General features: G+C 39.7%; 1 protein-coding gene across 6 annotated transcripts in view; it reads left to right on the top strand.

Moving 5' to 3' along the window:
- Positions 1–11101, top strand: part of PIP5K1A (phosphatidylinositol-4-phosphate 5-kinase, type I, alpha) — a 39465-nt gene that overhangs the window by 9395 nt on the left and 18969 nt on the right. For 3 of the 6 annotated variants that reach the window (XM_010857521.1, XM_010857519.1, XM_010857518.1), the window contains 2 exons: positions 208–246; positions 7990–8021. In XM_010857521.1, coding sequence (XP_010855823.1) covers positions 208–246; positions 7990–8021 — 71 coding nt within the window. The remainder of the gene's footprint in view (positions 1–207; positions 247–7989; positions 8022–11101) is intronic. The other 3 variants (XM_010857522.1, XM_010857520.1, XM_010857523.1) reach the window with 1 other exon arrangement.

Here is an 11101-nt window from a genome sequence, read left to right as displayed (position 1 = left end):
TTTTTTTTTTTTTTTTTTTGGCTTCTACCTAGAACTGCAGAAAATCTTCTCACATTTCACAGTATGGTACTGGGGATCAGGTCAGGTCCTGTTAATAATTTTAAACTTTAGAGATGTCATGTGGGTTTTTTTTAAAATATGCTTGTTCTATTGTAAGCAAGTAGAACCCCAGAAGTAAGTGATAATTTTCTGTTTTTCCTCATTTAGGTCTCCACATTCTGTGCTGTGGGGTCAGCCGTAAGAGAGGTAGATCTGATGTGTATCTGTGCTGAAGAAGCTTGAGCTCCTTACAGTTACTAGCAGCGGACTCCTCTTCCCCATAACAATTGCAATTTTTTTTTAAGTAGTGTGCATGGCCTTTTGAGAAGGCTGTGAATGTCCTGCAAAGATTATTTGACTTTAGCTTCCATTTCCCTCTACCCTCTGCAAAAAAATGCTACCTTAACATAGCAAGTTCTTTTCTCACAGTTCCACAATATAAGATGAATCTGTTGACTGTCTTTTGTCTCCCTCAAAGTCTTCCCATAACTCCATTTCCTTTTGTTTCAGTAAATGTGTCTCTCTCTCTTTTCCCTTTCTATTGTACTTGTCATTTCCCCTGACCCTTCTCATCCTGTAGATGGGGTTTTATAATTCACAATGATAATAATAATTGCTAGTATTTACAGAGCATTTATTACATATTAAGTGCTATATAGGATTTATTTAATTCTCATAACTATCCTATGATGTACATGTTGTTATATCTCCATTTTATGGATGAGGTAACCAAGGCCTAGAGAGTTCCAACCAACTTGTCAAGGTTATCGAGTTAGTAAATGTAGATCTAGTATTCAAACCTAGCCAACTTAGGTGTACTGATTTCAGAGCCCACATTCCTGCCCACAATACCTTACTGCTCTCTCACTAGTCTAAAAGTCTGTGTGTGAACTAACTTGACTTTAAACCAGATTAAATATTTGTTGTTCAACAAAGAATAGTGCAGAGGGGAACTTCCCCTTCTGATTTGTGCTGTCAAAATTCTGAGCTCCTCCATGTGTAATACCTGGAGTTATTGATCATTCTTTCAGAAAATATTTTAGAAGTTAATGTGGATTTTTGCCAAGGATTGGTAAGTGATTGTACAGTCAATTTCTAAGATCATTAAAACAACAAGAGTGCCTGTCAGACCCTCTTTTTGTCATTGCAGATTCAGTGATCATAACTCTTCTGCTTTTAATCAGAGTCATGGTCCCACTGACACCAAAAAGAAAACTCTTAATCTGAGAAGAATTAAAAACTATCTCTGTTAAAGTTGTTCATGTATTTTTGTGAAGAAAAGAGGTACTTTATACTGCTAGTGAGGACCTTAACATCTGTGAAATTGCTCTGTCAAGTATCAGTTTTGAAAGGCAGCTTCTGCTCCTCTAGAATACTGGCATTGTCTGTTTGAAAACAAGTATAATCTCACTGAAAGAAAAGAAAGGTACTTTCCTGCTGTTTTTGCCGGTGACATTGATGACCGTTGCTGGAGGAGCAGAGTAGTGGCATTGTTAATTCCATTGAGAGGAACCAAGGGAGGACTCTTTATCCTCATATCAATGAAAGTAGGAAGGGAAGGGGAAACCTCAGGGGAAGAAAATATGTGTTCATACTGTCCATTAGCAGTTGTAAGATTTATTTAGTCTGTAAAAACATTCTTGTTCCTTTGGTGCTTTCCTTTTCCCCCTTAGACTCTTGAGTGGCCAGGAAATTGAAAACAAAATATGGTTTAGAAGAAGGAGAGTTGAACTGGGGGGTTGGGAATGTGAATTCCAATTCTGTCTCTGTCACCACCGTTGCTCTTTAATTTTGAGCACATCCCTTATGCTCTGTTTATTTACTTATAATAGATTAAATACATCTTACTATTAAGAATCGGGCTTCCCTTGTGGCTCAGCTGGTAAAGAATCTGCCTGCAATGCAGGAGACCTGAGTTCAATCCCGAGGCTGGGAAGATCCCCTGGAGAAGGGAAGGGCTACCCACTTCAGTATTCTGGCCTGGAGAATTCCAAGGACTGTATAGTCCTTGGGGTCCCAAAGAATCAGACACAACTGAGCAACTTTCACATTAAGAATAGGTTAAAATCTCAAAGGCCCTTGTTGAATGATTTTTTAATGTAAGTTGTTACTGATTTGTTAGCTTAAATGGGCATATAGGTTCATAAGTGGCTGAAGGGACTGAGTTCTCAACTTGTTCTATTTAAAAATCAATTTTCATTAATATCTATAGATCTCAGCCAGATTGAGCCTGCCTTGGTCAGAATTTTTTAAAAATCCCCAAAGTGAATATATCCTTGTTTCTCTAAGTCTTTTGTTTGTTTAGTTATTAGTGGACAACAAGCCAGTCTTTATTAGTAAATATGTAATTGAGTACAGTTTTACACATTGGTCCTTGTTTATGTCCCCTAGATCTTTTTACATTTTCATCTTTTCCACAGAGGAACTGGTACTTGATGAAATCACCATGATTGGCTCTGCATCATATATTGACCCACTTGGAATTAAGCTGTTTATACAGTTATTTTTCTGACACAACCTGTTTGTCGTGGCTTTATTTTTTGCTGCCAGTGGAGCAACATTAGCCTTTCGTTTAGAATGCTTCTTGGTCCAGGGCCTATTAGTAAGTAGGAACTACATGACCATGAAGGAAACAAACAAACATGAAGGAAATGTTTTTCCCTGAGGAGGAGGAAGTTTACCATTGGAACTCAGTAGTAGTTATTGTTCAGTCGCTCAGTTGTCTCCGACTCTTTGCAACTTCATGGACTGCAGCGCACCAGTCTTCCGTGTCCTTCACCATCTCCTAGAGATTGCTTAAACTCAGCGTCCATTGAGTCAGTGATGCCATCCAGCTATCTCATCCTCTGTTGTCCCCTTCTCCTCCTGCCTTCAATCTTTCTCAGCATCAGGGTCTTTTCCAGTGAGTTAGCTCTTTGCATCAGGTAGCCAAAGTACAGGAGCTTCAGCATCAGTCCTTCCAATGAATATTCAGGATTGATTTTCTTTAGGATTGACTGGTTTGATCTCCTTACAGTCCAAGGAACTCTGAAGAGTCTTCTCCAGCACCACAGTTCGAAAGCATCAATTTTTCAGCGCTCAGCCTTCTTTATGGCCCAACTCTCATGTCCGTACATGACTACTGGAAAAACCATAGTTTTGACTAGACAGACCTTTGTCTGCAAAGTGATGTCTCTGCTTTTTAATATGTTGCCAAGGTTTGTCATAGCTTTTCTTCCATGGAGCAAACGTCTTTTAATTTCATGGCTACAGTCACTGTCTGCAGTGATTTTGAAGCCCAAGAAAAGAAAAGTCTGTCACTGTTTTTCACTGTTTCCCCACCTATTTGCCATGAAGTGATGGGACCGGGTGCCATGATTTTAGTTTCTTTAATATTAAATTTTAAGCCAGCTTTTTCACTCTCTCTCACTTTCAAGAGGCTCTTTAGTTCTTCTTTGCTTTCTGCCGTAAGGGTGGTACTCACATCTGTGGTTATTGATATTTCTCCTTGCTGTCTTGATTCCTGCTTGTGATTCATCCAGCCTGGCATTTCGCATGATGGGCTCTGCATAGAAGTTAAAGAAACAGGGTGACAATGGATACTTCTTTGACACACTCCTTTCCCAGTTTTGAACCAGTCTCTTCCATGTTTGATTCTAATTGTTGCTTCTTGACCTGCAGTTTCTTCACCCAAAAAAAGGATGCTATATATGGATTGTGGGTATGGATTATAAGATGATAGTTTATACTTATCAGAGTATGTTTTACACAGATGCTAGAAAGAAAACTTTCTGTTGACTGATACTCTAATCTCATCCTAATTTAGGGATAAATCTCATTCTCCTCAAACATTGGCTGAATGGGTGTTGCCATTGCTGAGTTGGTATTCTTTTCTCTTTTTGTTTCCAATCCCCCACCCCCTCCATCTCCGCTTTCCTCTGTTTCTGCTGCTGTTCCTTCTGAAGAGAAAGCTTGATTAAGAAGAGGTGAACAGGCACAGTGCTGGTGACTCTTCAGTCTCAGTAGGCATTTTCTCTTGGCATGAGCCAAGTGACCCAATCCATCAAGCCTTAGCAGTCGTACTTTGTTCCCTAAAATGTTACTCTGTTGTTCATTGGGTTTCTTTTCTACCAAGCTGGATGTTATAGCAACATTGATATGATTCTCTTCTTTTCCTATCCATTTTTTGGTAGTTTGGGAGTTCTGACCTGTACCCTAGGAGCAAAACTTAAGACAAGGAAGAGAATGAGTCTTGGTTCCTGATTCTCCGCCCTGTTGTTACTTGTTTTGACTATTATTTTTAAGTAATTTTTATTTTTGGCTGTGCTAGGTCTTTGTCACTGCACACTGGCTTTCTCTGGTTGCTGTGAGCAGAGGCTACTCCTACGGGCTTCTCACTGCAGTGGCTTCTCTCATTGCTGAGCACAGATTCTAGGTGCATGGGCTTAGTAGTTGTGGCTCATGGGCTTACATGCCCTTCGGGATGTGGGATCTTCCCAGACTAGGGATCAAACCAGTGTCCGCTGTACTGCATGATGGATTCTTAACCACTGGACCCCAATCCTATTATTATTCAGACCCCAGTATCCTTCCCACTGCCTCAGCTGTAGTGTTTTGAGGATTAATCCAAGTTTTGCAGTTGTAGATAGCTAAGTAATTGGCACCATGTTCCACTGAATTAAGTCCTCCCACCCTCATTCTGGGTACTTTGCAAGAGTGTAGCAGCCCTGGAGCTATGTGTTTATGAGATAAAACTAGGAAAGGTAGCAAGGTAGAACTTTTTAGGGAGTAAGAAGGCCCCAGACTAGCACCCTGCCTTGAACTCACTTACCTGCTTTTTTGGTTCATTGTTTAACTTGGTCCAGTGACTCCTTACATGAAGAGGTTGTTCTGTTCTAGGAGAAACTGTCAGTCTAGGATTGGACATTGGCTCTTGGTTCTGTCAGATCCCTCCAAACCCCTTCCTTTGGGGTAAAAGAGGAAGAATAAGCCAAGTACTGACCAAGGAATCCAGAATCAGTGTTGTTTTCTCAACTGAAAGAATGCGGATTTCTTCATTGAGAATCACTAATTCTACTGTAGTGTGTATACTTGCACAAGGGTTTGTTGGGGATATGGGGAGGCTAAGGGTTTGGGGAGCAGCCAAGAACTTTGAGGTGCTCATTAGAATTTCATGATGGTCTAGGTAATTGAACATTAAAGCTTCCTGAGGGCCCAACTTTGCTCTTCCATAGAACTCACATATGACAACGTATTTGTGTAGCACATCACAGTCCATGAAGTACTTTGATTTAGTTTATCTCATCTAATCTTTACATAAACCTTCTAATATAGATTCTTCTTTTTTAGTTATTAATAGAGAATAATTTGCCTGATGTAATAGGGATTTGAGGACTTCCCTTGTGGCTCAGTCTGCCTGCAGTGTGGGAGATCCGGGTTTGATCCCTGGGTTGGGAATATCCCCTGGAGATGGGAATGGCAACCCACTCCAGTATTCTTGCCTGGAGAATTCCATGGACAGAGGAGCCTGGTGGGCTACAGTACATGGGGTCACAAGAGTCAGACATGACTTAGTGACTAACACACACACGCACAACCGGGATCTGAACCCAGCTCAGCATGTTGGCTCTCACCTGAAGGGTTTTAAGATTCAAAGGGTTTGACTAATTTTTTGTTAGTGAGTGCCTTAAATTTTACAGTTAAGTTAGCAGTTTTAATCTTGAATCTGAGTTGTGCTGACTTATTGTTCCTTGGAAGCTTTAGCTTATGGTTCCAGTCCTAGGTTCCAGGTCTTTCTCCTACCTGAACTTGACCTGATGAAGATGAAGCATCCTGCAAGAAACATAGATTTTTGGGCTTTGCTGTTTTTCTAATTTTCTGGGTCATTTTATGCAGCACATCTTCCTAACAGCTAGATGACATTTTTCTTACCTCCTTTTTTGGAAAAAGGAATGAAAACCATCTGTTCCCCATAATTTTGCTACTCTGACTCATTAAGGAAATTTTGCTGCTCTGCTTATTGGTACCAGAAATGCTTTTACCATTAAACCTTACATATGGACCAGAACTGAGATTTTCTTACTCAGCTACTAACTTATGTTATTGAGGATTCATCCCATTTGTATTCTTCTTTCTTTTTTAAATTTATTTAAGTTATTATTTACTTGGCTGCATCAGGTCTTAGCTGCACGACACTGGATCTTTGTTGCATCATGTGAACTCTTTGGTTGTGACACACGGACTCTCTTGTTGTGTGGATGCTCAGTAGTTGGCAGTACACGGGCTTAGTTGTTCCGTGGCATGTGGGACCTTCGTTACCCATTCAGGGGTCAGACCTGCATCCTCTGCTGTGGAAGGTGGAATCTTAACCAGTGGACCATCAGGGAAGTTCCTGGATTCTTTTTAATTTTCTTTAATGTGGCTAATCTTTATTCTCTTTGAATTCTTGAACTAGATCAAAGTAATATATCAGCAGTCTTTGAAGAAAAAAGACCAACAGTTTTCAATATGAAGGGGAGAAAGGTCTGTCTGCCTGAACGATTATGTGTCTCACTGCTATAGTGATCATGGGTGAAATCTTTAGGATGGCATACCCTTAGGAACTGACTTAAACTTAAGGAAAAAAAAATTTAACCTTTTGGAGTAGTTTTCTATGGGTAGTGGTCTTTTAGTCACTTTCTAAACATATTCTTGAAATCTTTTCTATATTTAAACTGATAAAAGTCATAAATAATATTTAACTACACACATGTCTTACACATTTCCACTGATTAAATATTTAGTAAGTAAACAACAAATTCCTGTTGCATTTACAGCAGGATCAAGATGAAGATGTAAGGATATAGATCAGGTTTTGCCTACACTGAATGCTTTTTCATTTTTTCATCATTGCATTTTCCTATCCATAGCTTCTTCATCTCTACAGACCAACTCTTTTTTTAATTGAAGGATAGTTGATTGACAATATTATTTTAATTTTAGGTATACAGTTAATTATTCAATATTTTTTATAAACTATACTCCATTTAAAATTACTACATAGTAACGGCTATATTTCCTTATGCTGCACAATATATCCTTGCTTATTTATTTATTTGCTTATTTATTTTATATGTAATAGTTTGTGTCTCTTACCCCTACCCCAGCTTGCCCTTCTGCCCTTTTCACTTCCCACTGGTAACCACTAGTTCTCTATGAATCTGTTTTTGTTATATACATTTGTTTTATTTTTTAGATTTCACGTAGCAGTGATAACACAAAGTGTGTGTTTTTCTCTGAATTATTTCACTAAGCATAATACTGTAGGGCCATCCACATTGTTGCAGATGGCAAGATTTCATTCTTTTCTATGACTGAGTGGTATTCTATTGCATACAGATATACACACACATGCACACACACGAACACCCACAGCTGCTTTATTCATTGATCTGTTCATGAACACTTAGGTGCTTCCATATCCTGGCTGTTGTAAATAAAGCTTCTGTAGATCAACTCTTTACCTTTTTTTCTGAAATAATTAGTAGAAGTGCAAAGCACCATAGATATGCTCTAAAGCTTCTTACCCTTTTAGCTCTACAGGGAACATTATTAGTCAAGTCTAGGCTGTCCACTAACTCTGGTATCTCTTATGCCCTTTCTCTTTCAACCATGGTATCAAATGAGACACTTAGGGCTCTGATGGTTAAATGTATCAAGAACAGATGTATTTCCTAGAGAAAATATGAACACTTGGATAAGCAAAAGGAACTAGAAGAAGGCTGGAATATATATAAGGGCTCTGTGAGTATGGACGAGGAAAAGGAAGGGACATTTAAAATCCCTGTCCAAAAGGATCTGGTATCACTGAGGCAGGAACCCATTGTCAGATGTAGTTTGACTCAAATCCTGTTTCAGTGAGCTTGATAAGAGATCATGCGAGTGTGTGTACATGTTTATAGTTATGTGTGTTTATTTTTTTTTTTTAAACAGCATCTGGAATCAAGAGACCCACGGCATCTGAGGTGAGTTTTATATACTGATACACAGTGGTTCTAAAACCTTAATTCTGGGATAGAAGGATACCTGTTTATGACATCCTTATTTCCCCCCTACTGGGGTCTTGAAATCTATTGATAGGTATGGTTCTCACATCTCTTTGGTAGGCTAGTGGTTATACAACTCTACTTGTGTCACAGTTTATTATGAATATTAACAACAGCTCAGATTTATTGAGTATTTTTATTTTTTAAATTTATTTCTCTGCATCAGTCTTAGTTGTCTCATGTGGGATTTAGTTCTCTGACCAGAAATGGAACCTGGGCCCCCTGCATTGGGAGCACAGAATCTTAGCCACTGAACCACCAGGGAAGTCACTATTAAGCGTTTTTAAATGTACCACATGTAGTGTTCAGTTCAGTCGCTCAGGCGTGTCCGAACTTTGCAACCCCATGAACCACAGCATGCCAGCCTCCCTGTCCATCACCATCACCCAGAGTTTACCCAAACTCATGTCCATTGAGTCAGTGATGCCATCCAACCATCTCATCCTCTGTCGTCCCCTTCTCCTCCCGCCTTCGATCTTTCCCAGCGTCAGGGTCTTTTCAAATGAGTCAGTCTTCGCATCAGGTGGCCAAAATATTGGAGTTTCAGCTTCAACATCAGTCCTTCCAACGAACACACGGGACTGATTTCCTTTAGGATGGACTGGTTGGATCTCCTTGCAGTCTAAGGGACTCTCAAGAGTCTTCTTCAACACCACAGTTTAAAAGCATCAATTCTTCGATGCTTAGCTTTCTTTATAGTCCAACTCTCACATTCATACATGACCACTGGAAAAACCGTGGCCTTGACTAGATGGACCTCTGTTGACAAAGTAGTGTCTCTGCTTTTTAATATGCTGTCTAGGTTGGTCATAACTTTCCTTCCAAGGAGTAAGCGTCTTTTAATTTCATGGCTGCAGTCTCCATCTACAGTGATTTTGGAGCCCCCCAAAATAAAAGGTGAGCCACTGTTTCCACTGTTTCCCCATCTATTTGCCATGGAGTAATAGGACTGGATCCCATCATCTTAGTTTTCTGAATGTTGAGCTTTAAGCCAACTTTTTCACTCTCCACTTTCACTTTCATCAAGAGGCTTTTGAGTTCCTCTTCACTTTCTGCCATAAGGGTGGAGTCATCTGCATATGTGAGATTATTGATATTTCTCCCGGCAATCTTGATTCCAGCTTGTGCTTCTTCCAGCCCAGTGTTTCTCGTGATGTACTCTGCATAAAAGTTAAATAAGCAGGGTGACAATATACAGCCTTGACGAACTCCTTTTCCTATTTGGAAGCAGTCTGTTGTTCCATGTCCAGTTCTAACTGTTGCTTCCTGACCTGCATACAGGTTTCTCAAAAGGCAGGACAGGTGGTCTGGTATTCCCATCTCTTTCAGAATTTTCCACAGTTTATTATGATCCACACAGTCAAAGGCTTTGGCAGAATTAGATGTTTTTCTGGAACTCTCCTGCTTTTTCGATGATCCAGAGGATGTTGGCAATTTGATTTCTGGTTCCTCTGCCTTTTCTCAAACCAGCTTGAACATCTGGAAGTTCACGGTTCACGTATTGCTGAAGCCTGGCTTGGAGAATTTTGAGCATTACTTTACTAGCATGTGAGATGAGTGCAATTGTGCGGTAGTTTGAGCATTCTTTGGCATTGACTTTCTTTGAGATTGGAGTGAAAACTGACCTTTTCCAGTCCTGTGGCCACTGCTGAGTTTTCCAGATTCGCTGACATATTGAATGTAGCACTTTCACAGCATCATCTTTTAGGATTTGAAATAGCTCAACTGCAATTCCATCACCTCCACTAGCTTTGTTCGCAGTGATACTTCCTAAGGCCCACTTGACTTTGCATTCCAGGATGTCTGGCTCTAGATGAGTGATCATACGATTGTGATTATCTTGGTCATGAAGATCTTTTTTGTACAGTTCTTCTGTGTATTCTTACCACCTCTTCTTAATAACTTCTGCTTCTGTTAGGTCCATACCATTTCTGTCCTTTATTGAGCCCATCTTTGCATGAAATGTTCCCTTGGTATTTCTAATTTTCTTGAAGAGATCCCTAGTCTTTCCCATTCTGTTGTTTTCCTCTGTTTCTTTGCATTGGTCACTGAGGAAGGCTTTCTTATCTCTTCTTGCTATTCTTTGGAACTCTGCATTCAAATGGGTATATCTTTCCTTTTCCCCTTTGCTTTTTCCTCTCTTCTTTTCACAGCTATTTGTAAGGCCTCCTCAGACAGCCATTTTGCATTTTTTGCATTTCTTTTTTTTGAGGATGGTCTTGATCCCTGTCTCCTATACAATGTCATGAACCTCGATCCATAGTTTATCAGGCACTCTATCAGATCTAGTCCCTTAAATCTATTTCTCACTTCCACTGTATAATCATAAGGGATTTGATTTAGGTCATACCTGAATGGTCTAGTGGTTTTCCCCGCTTTTTTCAATTTAAGTCTGAATTTGACAATAAGGAGTTCATGATCTAAGCCACAGTCAGCTCCCTGTCTTGTTTTTGTTGACTTTATAGAGCTTTTCCATCTTTGGCTGCAAGGAATATAATCAATGTGATTTCAGTGTTGACAATCTGGTGATGTCCATGTGTAGAATCTTCTCTTGTGTTGTTGGAAGAGGGTGTTTGCTATGACTCGTGCGTTCTCTTGGCAAAACTCTATTAGCCTTTGCCCTGCTTCATTCCGTATTCCAAGGCCAAATTCGCCTGTTATTTCAGGTGTTTCATGACTTCCTACTTTTGCATTCCAGTCCCCTATAATGAAAAGGACATCTTTTTTGGGTGTTAGTTCTAAAAGGTCTTGTAGGTCTTCATAGAACCATTCAACTTCAGCTTCTTCAGCGTTACTGGTTGGGGCATAGACTTGGATTACTGAGATATTGAATGGTTTGCCTTGGAAACGAACAGAGATCATTCTGTCATTTTTTAGATTGCATCTAAGTACTGCTTTTCGGACTCTTATGTTGACTATGATGGCTACTTCATTTCTTCTAAGGGATTCCTGCCTGCAGTAGTAGATATAATGGTCATCTGAGTTAAATTCACCCATTC

This window comes from Bison bison, unplaced genomic scaffold (genome assembly GCF_000754665.1).
Source record: "Bison bison bison isolate TAMUID 2011002044 unplaced genomic scaffold, Bison_UMD1.0 scf7180017864381, whole genome shotgun sequence".
Classification (NCBI taxonomy): domain Eukaryota; kingdom Metazoa; phylum Chordata; class Mammalia; order Artiodactyla; family Bovidae; genus Bison; species Bison bison.
Note: the sequence above shows the minus strand (reverse complement) of the source record. Positions and strands in the feature narration are given on the sequence as shown.